Source organism: Dipteris shenzhenensis, chromosome 1 (assembly GCF_047967505.1).
Source record: "Dipteris shenzhenensis isolate YYH24624 ecotype China chromosome 1, Dip_SZ_1.0, whole genome shotgun sequence".
Taxonomy (NCBI): domain Eukaryota; kingdom Viridiplantae; phylum Streptophyta; class Polypodiopsida; order Gleicheniales; family Dipteridaceae; genus Dipteris; species Dipteris shenzhenensis.
The window spans coordinates 34,610,638-34,629,745 of record NC_141596.1 but is presented as its reverse complement, the minus strand read 5'-3'; the positions used below and the strand labels follow the sequence as shown (position 1 = coordinate 34,629,745).

At 45.0% G+C, this 19,108-nt stretch overlaps 1 protein-coding gene across 1 annotated transcript in view; it reads right to left on the bottom strand.

Moving 5' to 3' along the window:
• Nucleotides 1-19,108, bottom strand: part of LOC147905740 (ARM repeat superfamily protein) — a 108,769-nt gene that overhangs the window by 27,444 nt on the left and 62,217 nt on the right. The window contains exon 7 of the mRNA XM_087374369.1: nucleotides 17,670-17,756. Within this exon, the coding sequence (XP_087230495.1) occupies nucleotides 17,670-17,756 (87 nt within the window). The remainder of the gene's footprint in view (nucleotides 1-17,669; nucleotides 17,757-19,108) is intronic.

The following is a 19,108-nucleotide window of genomic DNA, read 5'->3' as shown; positions in this document are numbered from 1 at the left end:
CAAAGAACTTGTGCCAAAACTCTTTGGAGTTGTTGCTGAACAAAATGTTCAGTAACTCCTCATTTCGGCAAACAAATGCTTGCTTCTTCCGGCGTACTAGACTACAATACTCACGTATCGTGTCTAGTTCACTCGGAAGGCTATGTTTGGCCTCAAGTCAGAGCTATCGGCAAAGAGCCTTACATTCCTCATCGTACCAACTATTGCAAGGCATAGAGCCAAGAGGTACGGGTTTAGTGGAGCACGTGGTGTATGCAAATGCGCGAAGAGCAGCCTCATGGAGTGAACGGCTAATCAAGGCAACAACGTCTCTCTAGCAAGGGTATGTGAACAATATACGTGAGTAATGTATACAGCCGTGCAGAATATGCGGGTGCTAGCTCGTGATCGAAGTGTATATCATGATAAGTGGTGTGTGTGATTGATGTCGTGGATGGTGCCGTGAGACGAGGTGTGGAGATGCTGAAAAAAAGGTAGATGTGATCTACCCCCGGGGGGGGTGGTGAAACGGAGAAGTCAATGATGTGCGAGTGAAGATAGGGGATCCCATACTACGCTAGACCCTCCCCCATGTGGAAAACAAGTGAAGCCACCTGAGGATGGCCATAGCTTAAGACCATTATATATGACAAGATCGTGCATCCTATCCATATCCAGAAATCCGTGACCATATGATGTGATTGGTCTGTTGGTGCAAGCATGGAAGCATGATGGAGGTAAACAAGAGGTAGAGACAATGGCATAAGTATGAAGGCAATGAGCAATTGATTCATTCATAGAATGGAGTACGTATAGGCAACTGGCCATGAGTAGGCGGAATCTAGATCCACAATCATCTCAATCAGGTTGACCACCAATGTCTCCTAGAATCTCTGAATCACACACCACACTCCTAGATTCACTCATTCACACCTACTCACGGACACATCATCAGTCATACCTAACTCAGGCACACCTACACACACCATGTGTTCACACACTCACAACCATAGACCTTAGGAGTCAGGACCCTTGGTATGATCCCATTACATCAATTTGTCATTCATTCCCCCCCACAAATTGATGACCTCATCCCTCAGCAGTAGTACATGGGATGCTCCATGGCTTGCCCACCATCATGTGGCAACACACATGGCCCCAACCTATGACTCACTCCTAGGACTCTTGGTTTACAACTGGAAGATAGACAATGACTATGCATGGGAATACCCTTAGATCCAGCAAGGTAAAACATAAGACTAACAATCATTTAAGGGGGACATCCCAAAACAGAGAACCCTTATTTACCACACACACAAAAATTCTAAATTAAAGATGTGGGGAAATTTCCCCCTTTGATGGCACATCTTGTCCTTTTCCTCCTCTTCCAAGCTACCATAGTGTGAGGTACATTGTCATTGGAGAGGTTCTTGGTGTAGCCCTTCTTGTAACTCCTTTGCCCTTTGATCTTTCTTGCATCCCATATGCCTTCACATAAATCAAATATGAAGAGGGTCTTACCACTTGTTAGTAAAACAAGGACAGTGTCTACTCTTGTACATAGAAGCTCATGAACGTATGGCATAATGCAATCATCCAAATGTAAATACACTTCAACTATCATGATAGAAACTTCATTCATCACTGAGTCACCTTCAAGCATCAAATAGGCTACATCATTGTTGTCAATGAAGCTCATCATCCAAACATATACATAGTCAAACTGGACAGCAACCCAAAGATCAATCTTGAATCAATGCTAGAAGACATTATATGGGCAGATGACCAAAAGCAAAAGTGAAAAATGATAAACAAGGAAACTTTTGAGCATCTAACCACTTGCAATGCTTCAGCCATGAAGGAGATTTGAGAGAAACCCCCAAATCGAGCAAACAGAGACTAGAGGATCAAATTCGACCTATCCTGAGCAGCAACCAAGGGGCTTTTGGGTGGAAATGAAAGCCCTTACTGAGGCCTACTAGCAAGATGTCTCCTTGTTGGCCGACTGCATAGTGGCTATATGAGCCTCTATAGCCGCTGGCGTGCCCCCTTGAAACCAGCCTTAACAACGTAAACAGTGGTAGGATCCACTTAACAAACATTCATTTGAAGCCAACCGGCTGATTACAAAGATCTCTGGGTCCTGGGAAGCTGAACCACAAGCAAACCAACCCTCCCCGTCCAGCCCACCGTGTTATTCCCTGCACAACTCCAAATGGTGAAATGGCATCCAATTACTAGACAACCCTATGTCCTCAACCAACCAAGGCATGCAACAGAGACACCAAAAGCATCCACTCACTGTGCCACCCTTGCAATTGCACAACCAAGTGCCCAACCAACCAGACGTGGCTGCAGAACTGCAAGACAGCTCCCACACAGCCAGATTCGGATGCAATCAAACCAAATCGCTATGCCAAAACAGGTTGAAATCAACTTGGAGCCTTCCTGGCAACAAACCAATGCATAAATCCACCTTCCCCGTGAGGCAATAACCACCCAGCAACAAGTCCAGGAACGGCAAAAGCAAGAAAGAGAAGCCTTCCTTCACCAAGAATCCTCTGAAACAGTCACTAGGCTTGGGAAACCCTAAATCCAGCGAGAAACAGTAGATCCAGCTCTGGCCTGGCCTAGAAACAGCTTAGGAGAAGTCTTCCAAGCCTAGAGAACAGCAAAACCAGCAACAACAGCCCAAAAAGCAAGCAGAATATAGGTCGAAATCCCTGTAGACAGCTCCTTTTCAGCCAGACAACATCGCGCAACGCCTGCAACAGGCCCTGGACAGCCCAAAAACAAATTGCAACTCCTGGAACAGCCCCTGATCAACTGCGAATTTCCCAGATAGGCCCCTAGGCAAATTGTGATTTCTTCTGCAGCTCTTTGGCAGCCTCCTGGCATATTGCGAATTCTCCAGGAAGCTCCTGGGACCTCCTGGTAGTTGGCGATTTCTCCTGGCAATCCTTGGAAATCTGCTCTGGCACATAACCAATTAAACAAATCCAAAAGGCAGTCAACAATGCCACCATCAGATCAACCAAGTCTGAAATGGGAGCGACCCAACAGACCAACCAAACATGAAAGGATGTTGTACCAATGCCGCCAACAGGTCGACCAACAATGAATATGTATTTGTAGAGCCATGGTAACAAATACAAAATACATTGCACATAAGATGCATCATAACCAAGTGACTACTACACCAATCATAGAGGCCCACACGACGAAGATACTGTCAGCAACCAGTATCTCGGGTGAAACAAAATGCAACACCAATTGTCCTCTAGGTACATGAGCGGGTCTGTACAAAAGGAATGGAAGTACTAACTCCCTCCTTGTGCATTAGGTAATGCTACAGACACCTAGCGCTCTGCTAAACTTGAATGAGTGCCACGCAAAGTGGGCTCCAACTGGAAAGCCTCAAGGTAAAGCTAATGCACCAAGTAGCGCCGTGCAACTTTACCTCTTACCTTCCTTTCCCTAGGTGCTAGAATCTACTCAGATACAAGGATCTCATCCATGTCTTCCACCTCTGGCTGCATCTCCCAAGGCAGATCCGTAGACACATCACCTTGAAAAGGCTTAAGAAGACTCACATGAAAAGCATTGTGAATCCTCCAATGGTCAGGCAACTATAAGCGAAATGCTACATCATTAATCGGCTCAATTACCTTGAAAGGCCCATAGTACCTCATACTCAGCTTAGGGAATAGCCGAGTACGACCCCGTGAACTAATCAGCCTTGCTTTTTGAAAACGCAGCAAGACATAATCACCTTCCTTGATGACAATGTCATGCATGTGCTTGTGTACTGCCTTTTTCTACTTCTCTTGTGACTTCTGCAATGCTTGTTTCACCCTTTGATAAGCTATGTCCAAGCTCTCCACATAGTTATCAGCCTTAAAAATTTTATCTTTCGTCTACAAGATGGGTGGAATCTTATGTCGGCCTTCCACTATCTGAAATGGAGCTTTATCTATGGAAGAATGTACCGTGTTATTGTATGCATACTCCACCAATGGTAAAAACTTCTCCCACTAAGACTAGTGCTCCGAAACATAGCATTTCAGCAAATCTAGAGCTGTGGAATTAGCCTCCTCCGATTGATCATCGGTCTGTGGATGAAAAAAAGAAAATGATAGAGTAGTGCCCATATTCTCAAAAAGTCCACGCCAAAACAAGCTGATTATGCACGGGATTCTATCACTCACAATGGACTTTGGCATTATTCTGCACAAAATCATACTTCACCTTCTTACAGGTTATGCATGTGCGAACATACTTCTCAACATCACGACGCAGCGTAGGCCAATAAAAGAAATAATTTACTGCCTTGATTGTGGCATCAATACCACGATGTCCTGCATATGGTGGATCATGACATTCACTCATAACCTTCTGCCTTCACTGCTGAGTTACACACAGCCTGCCATGCATCATCATAAACCCATCCTTAAGCACATAATGCTCGTGCCTCTGTCCATTATTAAGCTGGTCATATATTTCGTAAAAACTTCTCCCACTGTGACTAGTGCTCCGAAACATAGCATTTCAGCAAATCTAGAACTGTGGAATTAGCCTCCTCCAGTTGCTCATCGGTCTGTGGATGAGGTCTGTGGATGAAAAGAAGAAGAAAATAGGAGAGCAGTGCCCATATTCTCAAAAAGTCCACGCCAAAACAAGCTGATCATGCGCGGGACTCTATCACTCACAATGGACTTTGGCATTATTCTGCATAGATAACTTCGTCGTATGATCAGCCCCAATCTTCTTCCGTAAAGGAATGAAGTGTGCCTGCTTCCTGAAGCGATCACTGATCATCCATAATCCATCATTACATGTAGGTGTCCTCGGCAAACCAAAAATAAAATCCATGGCTATGCTCTCCCATGGTCCATCGGGTATGGGCAAAGGACGTAACTGTCCAGGAGTCTTCCTACGATCATACTTCATCTTCTGACAGGTTATGCATGTGCGAACATACTCCTCAACATCGCGACACAACGTAGGCCAATAAAAGAAATGATTTACTGCCTTGACTGTGGCATCAATACCACGATGTCCTGCATATGGTGGATCATGACATTCACTCATAACCTTCTGCCTTCGTTGCTTAGTTACACACAACCTGCCATGCATCATCATAAACCCATCCTTAAGCACATAATACTCGTGCCTCTGTCCATTATTAAGCTGGTCAAATATTTCAGCAAATTGCTCATCTTCCGCATAGTAATCCTTCATTACATCCAACTCATTGTGATAAGCAATTGTCACAATCTGAAACTTGTGCCTTCCTGAACAAAGCATGTGCAACCATATTCTTCTTGCCTTCAACATGTACAATCTGAAAATGAAACATTGACAAGAAGTTTGCCCACCTCATGTGCTTCTCGGACAGCTTAGATTGCATTAGAAAGTAGCGCAACGACTGATAATCCATCTGTACTGTAGAATCAGCTCCCAATAGATAATGTTTCCAAGTGGATAAAGCATGAAGTACAACCAGCATCTCCTTCTCATAAATCTGTAAATGTAACTCAGCTGGCTGTAAAATGTGACTCTCATAAGCTACAATATGGCCATCCTGTGTGAGGATAGCTCCAATACCATTTTTACCACAAGCATCTGCATGCACATGAAAAGACTTCCTCAAGTCAAGCAAAATCAGCACCGGATCTGTTGTAAGCTTGCGCTTCAGCTCCTCAAAAGAGTCATTCTCCACTTGTGTCCACTGGAAAGGTCTTTCCTTCTTGGAAAGTGCATGCATAGGGGCTGCAGCTTTTGCAAAGTGACGGATAAAACGACGGTAGTACAACACAAACCCAAGAAACTACGAACCTCGTGCAAATTCTTTGGTTGTGGCCAACTCCGCATTACTTCCACTTTAGCTGGATCCATACGAACCCCATCCTTGAAAACAATATGCCCCAAAAAATGAATCTCACCCATGAAAAACTCACTCTTTTTTAGGGTTATAAACAGTCTCTACTTCCTAAGCTCAACGAACACAATCGCGAGATGCTCTTGATGCTCCTTCTCATCTTTCGAAAACAGAATCATGTCATTAAAGAATGTACCCACGAAGGCTCTGTGGTCTCGAAAGATCCTGTCCATCATGCGGTTAAAGGTGGCAGGAGCATTAGTGAGTCCGAAAGACATGACCAAAAACTCATACAACCCAAAAGAAGTTATGAACGCCTTCTTATGCACATCTTTTGGACATATGCGAACCTGATGATACCCACTCTTCAAATCAATGAGACTGAAAACCATAGTTGCCAGGGAATGTAGTTCCATAGCTATGGAACGTTGGAACCGCGTTCTCTTCACTGAGCTTGAAGAGAACGTCTGTGGAACGTCTGGTCCATGAAACGGCTATGGAACGTTCCACATCCCTTGTGGAACGTCTAGGGAATGTTCCCTAAGCCATTCCCTGTATGCAAATCATCTAGATGATGAAGAGGAGGAAGAGGGCAGCAACCAATGAGTGTTGAGTGGATCATGCATGTAGCAACTAGGTTTTTAAGCTCTAGGAGCCTCAGTAGTAGGAGGTCTCACTCTGATTTTCTTGTATCCAGATTCAAGATTCCAAGATTCAAGATAATCTCATATGCTTGTGCCTTGTCTCTGATGGAATTTGCTTTTGTATGCCATTGGCAAGCTATAATGATTAATCTAGATTCTATTATCAATGATTATGATTCATCTATAAGATTCAGTATTGACTTTATGTCCTGAGTCTTGAGTCCTTACTCCAAAAGCAATTGCAATGTTTTGAGTCTTCGATTCTAAGTTTAAGCTTTCTAATGTATAGAATAGTATGTTTGTTTATGGGTATGATGGCGTGGCGTTCCCTTCCCGTTCATGTTCCCTAGGATTTGGGTGTTCCCGTTCCCCATGGGGTCGACATTCCGTTACCATTCACGTTCTCTGATAACTATGCTGAAAATAGCTCCCCCCTTCAACCTATCCAGAATGTCATCTATCCTGGGTATAGAGATGCGATTCTTAATGGTGATCTTATTCAAGGCGCGGTAATCAATACACATACACCAAGAACCATCCTTCTTATGAACCAACAGAATTGGAGAGCAATAAGGCGATGAGCTTGGTTGAATCAGCCCCTTCTCCAAAAGTTCATTAACCTGCCTCATGATCTCCTCATGTTGCGCTTCACTATCTCTATAAGGTGGTTTATTGTCATGTGCACGGATTGGTATCCGATGTGGACTGGGTACACAAGACTAGCTTAGGTAGCCTGGGGAGGCTTAGAGCTAGACAAGCTTGATTCTCGAGTTGAGTGGCAAGGGTACGAACCAATTAGAGGTCTTTGCTCTTTTTGGCGCTTGGGGCCCGAGTCTATATAAGGGACTCAAAGGTTCAGTTCTCAGGGAGCCGATGGGAGCAAGTCTCGTTCCCAGGTGCTAGGTCTGATCCTGGATTAAGTCACGGACGCGCGCCTGCATCATAGCGTAGCCTAAGGCTCAGCAGCAGATCCCAGCCTTCACAGTGTCACCTGGTGGTATGGGACACCAGGCTGGTTAGGATCTGGTTGGGAGTTCGTGCCAGTAGCTCAGCTCGTGGCTCGGAGGGGACATCTTCTGATTCTGGATCACATCTCGTAGATGTCATGGTTGGGTGGTAAGCAACCTGCTCAGTTTCCTCACGTTGGTGTGTTCTTGTGTTTGCTTGCAGATCAGAGGTTTCAGGAGTGCTGGGATTGTGTCAGTTGGTATCAGAGCCAACTCCTGAGGTAGGAACTTCTATTGCGAGAATTTTGGACGATTTTTTCTCCAGGTATGCCCTAATTTCGAAATTCATGTTCAAAACCCTGCAAGTGTCTGCTGGTTCATCGCTTAAGGGAAGTGGTATTAGATTGGGATAGAAGGAAGGAGAGAGAGAGAGAGAGTGCAGGGTGATTTCGTTGCAAGAAGTGACAAGTTGAGAGAGAGGGAGAGAGGTGTAGTTAGGAGGAAGTAGTGAGGTCCGGGTAGAGGCATCAGAAGGGAGTCAGAAGAGACAATAGAGTTGGGGCGAACCAAAGGGGATCCCGCATGTCGACTGGCTGCTCAGGGGTTGTGATGGCAGGTAGAAGGGGAGCGTAGGAAGGTGCGCAACAGGATAGGGCTGGATCGCAATCTAGGCCAGTTGCTTTTCAGGGGGGCCTGGGGGCTTAAAAAAGCCCTACCCCTCTGTTTTTGGAGGGTGAGCTTTTGGTAAAGCAGGGCTTTACTAAAAGCCTGCTCTCCCGCTATTAGTACGGTCAAATTGCCTTCTCTCATAGCCTGTAGATTGCGCAGAATTCCAGCCCCTCTACATCTTCATGCTTGGGAGCCAGAACACTTGTACGGCCTGCTACAGTACTTCGTACGGACAGCCAAGAGCGGAGTCCCAGGTTCAAGAATCTGAGCTGAATCGTCAGCTCAGCTCAGCCAGCTTACCTTCTTCATCGACCAGCTTTCCCTTCTTCCATCGCCTCCTTCTTGGCCAGCTTTCACTTTGTTTCTACCTCCTAGCTCCGAGGCCACCTGCTTGTTTCTCTTCTCTAGCCTATCTTCTTTTCAGATCAGATTTCAGTCATGGCTGATTCTGTAGACCCTGAGCTTGCAATGGCAGACCAAGATATGAAGTACCATGCGGAGGATGACCAAGGTCTCTACGATGATCTGATTACGAAACAAGCCTTCAGTGAATTCACCACTGCTCTTGATGGAAAGTTTGAGCAGGTTAACACAAATCAAACGGGGTTGACGCAGCAACTCCAAGGGATTCAGACTACACTCACACTTTTGACTAGCACTGTTCAAGCGCTCACGCATGTGGATGCCATGGCTTTAGTGTTAGGTCAGAACATCACTCCAGATCCTTTCCCTGGAGACCAGAAGTCTCGTACCAAGGAGGTTGTTGACACTTGGTTGCACAAGTGGCAAGTACACTTCCAGTTTCACCCTCATCCAGATGACAAGAAAATACAGCTTGCAGCCGGGTTTATGTCAGGAAAGGCTTTATTGTGGTAAAAGGAACTCCAACCCAAGCCTGCAACATGGATAGAATTCGAAGGGGTCTTCAGGAAAAAGTTTCTGAAGGAGGAAGATTATGATATCGTAGACAAGCTCAAGGCCCTCGATATGTCCAAGCTGAATTTGACTTTTGAGGTTTATCTTCAGAGGTTTCGGGATTTGACGACCAGAGCTACAAAGATGGATCCAGTGACCCTGTTAGGTTTCTTTGTGGATGGTTTGCCTGAGTCATACAAGTTACAGATCAAGAACAACAAATGTACCACGTTGCAAGAGGCCATGAATTACGCGCGCATTTATGATGATACCATGACCAGTGCAAAGGGAACCACAGTTGCCGACACGAGTGGCAAGAACAAGAGGAAGTTCTTCTTTCAGTCTACCACTAGTACCGGGGAGTCGAAGTCTATAGACAACGCCTCCAAGAAACATTTGACTCAAGCAAAGAATGGTCGTGCCCGTTTCCTTCGTACCTTGAAGCTAAAGAAGGAAGGACATTGCTTCTTCTGCGAGGAGCGGGGCCACACTAAGAATGATTGTCCTAAGCGCAAGAACCAGAAGCAAGCGCCGGGACCGAAGCTCTAGGCGGGTCCGGGTACCAAAGCTAAGGGAGCTAATCAAGTTTCGATGACAGGTATTTTTGTAAATGTCATTACCTGCTCACTTTCTTATAATTGCACTTCAATACTTCGTTATTTGGTTCCCATGATCTTTTCCAAGTTTATGGAGAAGTTAGGGACCAAAGAGTTCACATTCTTTTTGACTCGAGCAGCTCTCACAACTTTGTTAGTTACAAACTTGTGCAGAAGATGGGGCTGTCCACAATACCTAGCGAAGACCTCTAACTGGTTCGTACCGTTGCCACTCAACCCGAGAATCAAGCCTGCCTAGCTCTAAGCCTCCCCAGGCTACCTGAGCTAGTCTTGTGTACCCAGTACACGTCAGATACCTAGCGATCACTCCTATGAGGTGAAGCTTCCAGCTGGGAAGCAGTTTTGGGATCGCAAGATTGAAGCGCTTTCTATCTGGATTCAAGATTACACAACGGCTCTTACATGCTATGTCATGCACTTAGAGCATGTGGACTTGTTAATCGGAATAGAGTGGTTTAAAACCCACGATATTCGGATTGGATGAAAGGACCATACTCTTTCTTTTTTGGATACGGACACCCAATTTTGTATTCAGTGTAATAGCATTCCCTCTTCTCAGGGACCTATTGTATCTGCGATGCAGCTTCGGAATATATTAAACACTTCTCATTATGATGTCTATCAGTGTGTTTTGATTCCGCTTTCTTCATTTGTTATATCTGTTAATAACAAGAATGATTTAAGTGTGTTTGAACACCGTGAATTGAGAACGTTGTTAGATGATTTCATGGATGTATTCCCTGCTCAACTGCCGGAAGGTTTACCTCCAGAACGGGCAGTAGATCATCACATAGACTTAGTACCTGGGGCTCAATCTATTAGTGTTCCACCTTATAGGATGAGCCAGCTTGAGGAGGATGAGTTAGCTTCACAGCTACAAGATTATTTGAATATGGGCTATGTTCGCCCAAGTAAATCACCTTGGGGAGCACCTGTCCTCTTAAGAAAGAAGAAAGATGCTACATGGAGAATGTGTATAGACTATAAACGATTGAATAAAGTGACAATTAAGAATCGATACCCTCTACCTCGTTCCGATGATCTAATAGACCGTTTGGCCAAAACGAAGTATTTCACTGAGATTGATTTACGTATGGGTTATCACTAAATCCGTATCTATGCTAAACACAAAGATAGAACCGCATTCCGAACTAGGCATGGCCACTACGAGTTTCTTGTATTACCTTTTGGTTTGACCGATGCTCCTGCCACCTTCCAGCAAATGATGGACGATTTGTTCCGAGATTTTCTGGGCAAATACATTATAGTGTTCTTAGATGACATCTTGGTATATAGCCGAACGCTAGAGGGTCACATAGGACACCTCCGAATTATCTTAGTTATTCTAAGACAGCATAAGCTCTATGCCAAGATGAGTAAATGTGACTTCTTTATGAAGGAGATCATTTACTTAGGACACAAGATTTCTTCTGAAGGTATTAGCATTGATCTAGATCGTATCCAGAAGGTTTTAGAATGGCCTATCCCTCAGACTATGAAACAACTTCGTTCTTTCCTAGGATTTACGGTATTTCTACGGAAGTCTGAGCGTGATTATTCACACATCACGGCACCCCTGACAAACATATTGAAAGGTCGTGGACGCAGGTCTACCCAACCGATCTCTTGGAATGACGCATTAAACAAGGCTTTTGAAACCTTGAAGTTAACTATCAAGGAAGTACCCGTTCTTGCATTACCCGATCCTACCCGGCCTTATGTTTTAGAGGCCGATGCGAGTGATTTTGCGATTAGGGCAGCTTTATTCCAAGAGGGCAGACCCGTAGCTTTTGAGAGTAAGAAGCTAGATGACACCCAATATCGTTGGCCCACACTAGAAAAAGAACTCTATGCAGTCGTGTATGCACTAAAGGTTTGGAGACACTACTTGTATGGTTCGAAGTTTCTTGTATTGACCGATCATCAGTCAATCAAGTATGTGTGTGATGGGTCTGAATTGAGGGGACGGAAAGCTAGATGGGCAGAATTAATGCAAGATTTTGATTTTGAAATACGTTATCGCAAAGGTTCATTGAATAGTATGGCGGATGCCTTAAGTCGAGTCAAGTTTGTAAATGCTATGTCATTTACGGAAATATCCTCAGACCTATTTCAATCCTTGAGAGGGCTTTGCGCAACTGATAGTCATTTCAGTTCTTATAGGCAAAAGGTCCAGGATGGGAGCTCCATGGTTGACCAAGACTCAGGGATTGTGCCCCCTACGGTACAGGCGGCGGGAGGTCACTGGATGATTAGGAACAGCTTGCTATTCCGGAATGGAAAGATTTGTGTGCCAGATGTTCTAGAACTTCAATCCAGTGTCATGATGCTCCTAGTGCTGGACATCCGGGTATACATCGGACTCTGTCTCTTGTGAAGCATACCTTTTATTGGCCTAAAATGTGTGCATTTATTGAAAACTATGTGGTACGTTGCCGGGTTTGTCAGGTTACTAAGGCAGAACGCCTTAGGAGTGCGGGTTTATTACAGCCATTGCAAATTCCAGGTAATAACTAGGAAATTATTTCCATGGATTTTATTACTGGTTTGCCTCGAACGCGCAAGGGTCATGACTCCATTTGGGTCATAGTCGACCGTCTGACAAAAATGGCTCGATTCTTACCTACTAGAACAACTATTTCAGCTATTCAGCTGGCTCACGAGTTTGTGGACCACTTGTTTAAGCTGTATGGTTTGCCCTCTGACATAGTCAGTGACAAGGACTCAAATTTCCAAGTAACTTTTGGACACTTGTTTTTGAGAAGTTAGAAACTACTCTAAGTATGAGTTCCTCAGATCATGCACAATCCGATGGCAGTACAGAGACGGTCAACCAATTGGTTGAAGATATGCTTCGGGCATATGTTTCTAAGAGACAGTCTTCATGGGAAGATTATCTACCTATGATAGAATTTGCTTATAACAATGCAAAGCATTCGAGTACTAGTTACAGTCCTTTTATGCTTATGTACGGGTTTCAACCTAAGTCACCAGTTATGGTTGGGTTAAAGGGAATCCAAAATGATGCTACAAAGACCTTCTTGCTAGACATGCAGGAAATGTTGGAGTTTGCCAAGGAGTCTATTAGAAGTGCCCAAGATCGGGTCAGATTTTATGCTAATAGACATCGTTCACCTAGAGAGTTCTCTGAAGGAACGATGGTATATTTGCGAATTCCCAAGGAATCCAAGAGCCTAAGTACTAGTTTGGTTCCGAAGTTATCCCCCAAATATTGTGGTCCGTTCAAGGTCATTAAAAGAATTGGACCAGTTGCATATCGACCAGAATTGCCTCCTGATGTTAAAGTACATCCAGTATTTTATGTCAGAAGACTGAAAAAGTTATTGGGTGTGGATGATCAACTTGTTTCTCCTCAAGAAATAATAGAAGTTACAGATTTGACTTTTATTCCACACGAACCTTAGTGTATTCTTGAATTTCGTGAAAGACAAATTCGTAATAGAACTATCACGGAATACAAGATCAAGTGGAAGGATCGTGTTGAGGAGGATGCGACATGGGAGACATTACAGAACCTCCAGAGGACATTCTCGGGTTTTTTAGCGAACTCAGGAGTAAGTTCTTAGAGGAGGAGAAGTATGTCATGTGCACGGATTGGTATCTGACGTGTACTGGGTACACGAGACTAGCTCAAGTAGCCTGGTAAGGCTTAAAGCTAGGCAGGCTTGATTCTCGGGTTGAGTGGCAAGGGTACGAACCAGTTAGAGGTCTTCGCTATTTTTGGCACTTGGGGCCCAAGTCTATATAAGGGGCCCAAAGGTTCAATTCTCAAGGAGCCGATGGGAGCAAGTCTCGTTCCCAGATGCTAGGTCTGATCCTGGATTGAGTCGTGAACGTGCGCCTGCATCATACCGTAGCCCAAGGCCCAGCAGCAGATCCCAACCTTCACAGCGCCACCTGGTGGTATCTACCAGGCTGGTTAGGATCTGGTTGGGAGTTCGTGCCAGTAGCTCAGCTCATGGCTCGAAAAGGACATCTTTCGATTCGGGATCACATATCGTAGATGTCATGGTTGGGTGGTGAGCAGCCTGCTCAGTTTCCTCACGTTGGTGTGTTCTTGTGTTTGCTTGCAGATCAGAGGTTTCAGGAGTGCTGGGATTGTGTCATTTATTGGGTGGACTACTGCCAGGTATGATGTCAATCCCATGGTCTTCTGGCCTTTCTGGTGGAAGCTCACTAGGCAACTCATTAGAAAAGCAATTTGAAAATTCAGTTAGAAAACAGTCCTTTGCTTTTCCAAACGGGAAACAGTATGCTCTTCATTTACAGGGGGTATCTCTCTAGCAAAAACTATGTACGCAGAAATATGGCTTTTCATTACAGAATTAATGGCAGAATCCGTTACAACTGGGATAGACTCCCCTTTTAATTTTGCATCAATTACATGGGTCTTCCCCTTATGTGAAACTGTAATTTTTCTCTTCTTGGCTTCTATACACAAAAGACTGAATATGCAAGCGCAACTTCCCTATGATAGGTGTGACAGAAGTAGTGAACTCCAAGCTAGCCATACCGGCTTCACAGCTCAGTCACATCTCCTCGGCTCAAATGTCCAATCTCACTGCCATCTCTGAATAAATAAAGTTGGCCTTTTCACCTAGATCAAAGAAAATAAGGGCTGTTTGATCCCAAACCTTATCCCAAGCTCTGCATAACTCAATTTCCTCACCCTAGGTCTGTTCACTGATCACATCAGGCATCAAACCAGCCATGGTCTTCTATTTCTTCCCCTTCTGATCACCTTTGCCTACATCAGCCTTCTCCTCATTCCACTTTGGGCAATCCCGAGACACATGACCTGGTTCTTTGCATTTAAAACATCTCTTTTCTTCATAGAGAGTTTTCAGCTCTTCTAGACTCAAATACGCAGCTGCGGATCAGCAGAGGTGCTTCTGGAGGAGACTCTGGGAATCCCACAAGAATAGAAAGATCACTATCTTCTTTTGGCTTTCTATCCATGGAGGGATTGCAGTGAACCTTTGGAGGTCCAGGTTCCGAGCCGACCCTACATGCCCTCGATGCCTTTCTGCTTCGGAGTCTATTCAGCATTGCTTATGGGATTGCAGACAGGCGAGGATGATTTGGATGGGGGTAGCCAGGATTTTCAGTCACTTTGCCCATTCCCCATTTTTTATGACATGGGGCTCGGTGGCTTGGCTTTCTCTTACAAGACCTCAGGTTTTCTATGAGGGAGTTGACTCCTCTCGGGCCATTTCGGTTCGACGTCATCGGATTGAGTCCTGTTCGTTGGATGTGGTACCACACCTTCCTTTTACAGCTGTACATGCCTCTGTGGATACTTCTTGGGAGATTCTAGCGAGCATAGCATCCTGGCATATCTGGAGAGCCAGATGCACAGAGGCTTTGGAAGGTACTCAGGTTCATCCCTCGCACACATTGGCTAGTATCTGGACAAACATCGTACATACTTTGTGATGGCCATATGGACGGGTATGCAGGGGGACTCCCGTGCAGCCTCAGCTAGGAGGGCTTCTTTCTTCAGGGAATGGAAGGATTCTCCTTTCTTCTCTGAAACTACTACAGGGTTGAGGTGGCACTTTCAGCCTCAGCCTTGGTTGTTTTCCACCTCACTCTGAGGGGGTTTTTTATTTATCCTCGTGATTTCATGATGTATTCCGCTTTGAGCTTGCTCTCGCGGGTTTTTTCTCTTACTTAATAGAAGTCTTTTTCTTGGGGGGAAAAAAAAAATACGCAGCTGCCTTTTTATTGTTTTGTCGCCTCCCTGCAACAAACGCAGCATTCTGATAATTAGTATTCTTCTCTATTTTGGAAAATCGAACCCAAATCTCGTCTCTACCATCCTTTGAACCCAAAAGTCTTCCCCTACACCAAAGCATATGCCATGCTAGCATATTGGAGACATGTTGGAGACTTTAGTCTTCGTGTAGTAGCCTCTCAACTCGTTCGGCAGCCCGCAGCAATATTTCTCAACCTGTTTAGCGAAAGGACCAATCCGGTAGGAGCTAATAGGCAGCAAAGCCACCCAAACTTGCTTTTATACTCCTCTAAATTGTGGCAATTATTGGAATTCAGCTCATGCCAAGCAGTCATAATATCCACTTCAAAAGTTGTGGTAAGCCACGCAGCTGTTTGAAACCTATCCACGTGTTTCGTGCGGTGTTTTGCATGAGCATAGTGGTCAACCACTGAAGTGCATTCCCCTTTAGAAAACTTGCTGTCCAGAAACCATGGACTGAAAATTATTACCTTGAGTTGTCCCAGGAATAACATTAGGCTACTGCAGACCATAGAGATTTTGAGAGGGCTGATCTTGAAAGCTAACATGCGGTCTCTTGTTAGCTTCAACATCCTTAACCCCATCATCGAGCTTCCTTTTCTTCGGCTGCACATCAAAATTCAGCGTTTTCTGGAAGCGAGGATCCTATGTGAACTGCGTGAAAGCACTCATGAACCTCTGCACTTGTGCCTTGAATAAATCCACATCCTCCTCATCAGCCTTGCACACTTACTGTCCCTTGGTTTTTAGAATAGCCCAACAGAGCCCACTCTTTATGTCCGTGGGAGTGGATCTGATTTTTTAGTGCTGATTTTATATGTGGATGACATGCTGATCGCGGGCCCTGATACTCAGCATATTGCAGCTTTCAAGGCTGATTTGCAGCAAGCTTTTGAAATGTCAGACATGGGACAGCTGCACTATTATTTGGGCAATCAGTTTGCTCATGTTGAGGGGGGTATTATGATGACACAGTCCAAGTATATTGGACAGCTCCTTGATCGTTTTCCGTTTGAGGATTGCAAGCCAATCTCTACTCCTGTGGACCCTGGCTTCAAATTTTCAGCTCATGATGGGAGCCCACCATGTGATATCACTCTTTACCACCAGGCTGTTGGATGTCTCATTTACTTATGCCACACCAGACCTGACTTACAGTATACACTATCCCAGCTCAGCAGGTTCATGCACATGCCCAGTTCACAGCATTGGTAGGCAGGGAAGAGAGTCTTCAGATATCTCAGAGGCACTCAAGATTTAGCCCTCTTCTACGGTGATCAAGGTTCACTTACCATGCATGCTTACACGGATAGTGACTAGGCAGTTTGTTCCGACACCTGAGTGTCACATACCGGCGACTGTTTTTTGCTTGGCAGTTCATGTATCTCTTAGCTCAGCAAGAAGGAACCAACAGTTGCCACATCCAGCTGTGAGGCTAAGTACAGGGCAGCCTTCACCGCTACAGTAGAGTGTGTCTAGCTTCGACAATTACTTGCAGATCTTGGTATCTGCCAGACATCCTCCACTATGGTCTACACTAACAGCCAGAGTGCTTTGGCTATTGCATGTAATCCAGTGTTTCATGCGCGTACCAAGCACATTGAGGTTCACTATCATTATCTTTGAGAGCGGTTGTCAACAGGAGACAGAGAGTTGTCCTACCTAGGGGTTTGTAGGCCATCATCTCCCGATCGTATTGATGCCCTTTGGGCCCTGGTATGTGCCATGTAGCTTTAGTTATTGGCACTTAGGTCACCTAGTACTTTTAGTGTCTTATGACACCTAGTACTAGTGGTACCACTAGGACATTGTCCTAGGGTTCCCTTTTATTTTGTACTTTGTACTCTCTTTCTCTAGTAGTTGATGTGACGGCTTTCAACATTCTGCTCCACATTTGTACCTCCTTCCGCTTCCTTGAGCCTACACTAAGTCGGGACGTATTTTAGGCATAGGGGAACAATAAGGAGCCAGCATAGGCTATATTATTCACAAGTGTAAGACGTAAAAAAAACCATTTGAAATTAACCATGCTCTATCGAATTTGATACACGACCAAGTAGCAACCAACCCCAAATTTTCATTTCACTACATTGTGTGAATTTTTAGTAGAATGCTATTGTATTGTAAGCAAAATCTACAAAAAAACAGAGATTCTTGCTTTCTTTCAAAAGACCTTGTTTCATGCTTAGTAGGAAAATCCAGACTTCCATGTAAAATCAATAGAGCAACAGTTCTTGCCTTAACATGAGGTAAATAGTGATCCAAAGCCATTAAGACACACGGGACCAACGATGTGCAAAGCGGCCCCAAATGTGGATGTTTCACCTGCATTGATGATAAGAAATATTAAGTCAATTAAATTCATTAAACTACTTCATTGTTTTGCAACATCTTTTACAAGATAGGCTCTGTGAGAGAGAGAGAGAGAGAGAGAGAGAGAGAGAGAGTGTGTGTGTGTGTGTGCGTGTGTGTGTGTGTGTGATGAGGGGCTACAGATTGAGCATTTCGATCATGGACAGGAGGTTTTGGCTCTGGTACTAGCACAGATGTTCAATCACGCCATATGTCACGGCTTCCCACCCTCATCAAGTACCACCACCATAGTACCGATACACAAGGCAGGCGACCCCATGGATACTGAGAACTATCGCACTCTCATGATTGGCCACACACTGGCCAAAAGATCTATGGATTGATACTGGAGAGGAAGATCAACACCCATACAGAGGCACATGGGCAGCGTGCTCTGGGGTAGGCAAGCTTCCGGAGATAGCACTCCACTCTAGACCACATCTTCACCGTGAGGGTTATCATTGAGGAGGCAAGGTCGAGACGCCATAAAGTGTACGCTTGTTTTGTAGACTTTCCGAAGGCCTTCAAAACTGTCCCGCGATCCCGCATGATCAAAAGACTACACGATATGCAGATTCCACAGGTTTTGATCTGGAGTGGTGAGCCTATACGAGTCCGTTAGAGGGAGAGTTCGTGCCCCAGAAGGCCTATCAGACTGGATTGAGAGCACGATCGGAATAAAGCAGGGGTGCCCTCTCTCACCGACTCTCTTTGGGCTCTACATTGATGAGATTACATCTTTCATAGACCGCCTAGGAGGCGAGGGAGCACCACTAGCAAACTTGATGATACAGATTCTACTATATGCAGATGACATAGTCCTCCTGTCATCTTCAACAGAGGGACTACAGAGACATCTAGATGCCCTAGAGGTGTTCTGCAAAGAGAGAGACCTGATGGTTAACCTTGGGAAGACCAAGGTCATGATCTTCAACACCTTCTACACAGTGCTTCACCGATGTAGCTTTACATACAAGAGTCAGCCAGTGGAGATTGTGCAGTCCTACACATACTTGGGTGCAGTTTTCACAGGGCCAATTTTCACGATGACCCACGCAACCAGAGCATGACTCACACAAGGGCATGGCGCCTTGGCCCGACTAGAGCGACTCCCACGAGATGAGATTAACCGCATCATACGGTTAGATCTCCTCTAGCTCCACACATCTTGCACTTGGGGGGGGAGAGGGGGGGGGGACCAAGAGTTCCCCACCAAGACCCAGCTCTACTACAACCACTTTTGATACTGGAGAGGGAGATCAGCAGCCATACAGAGACACATGAGCAGCGTGCTCTAGGGCAAGCAGGTTTCCAGAGACAGCACT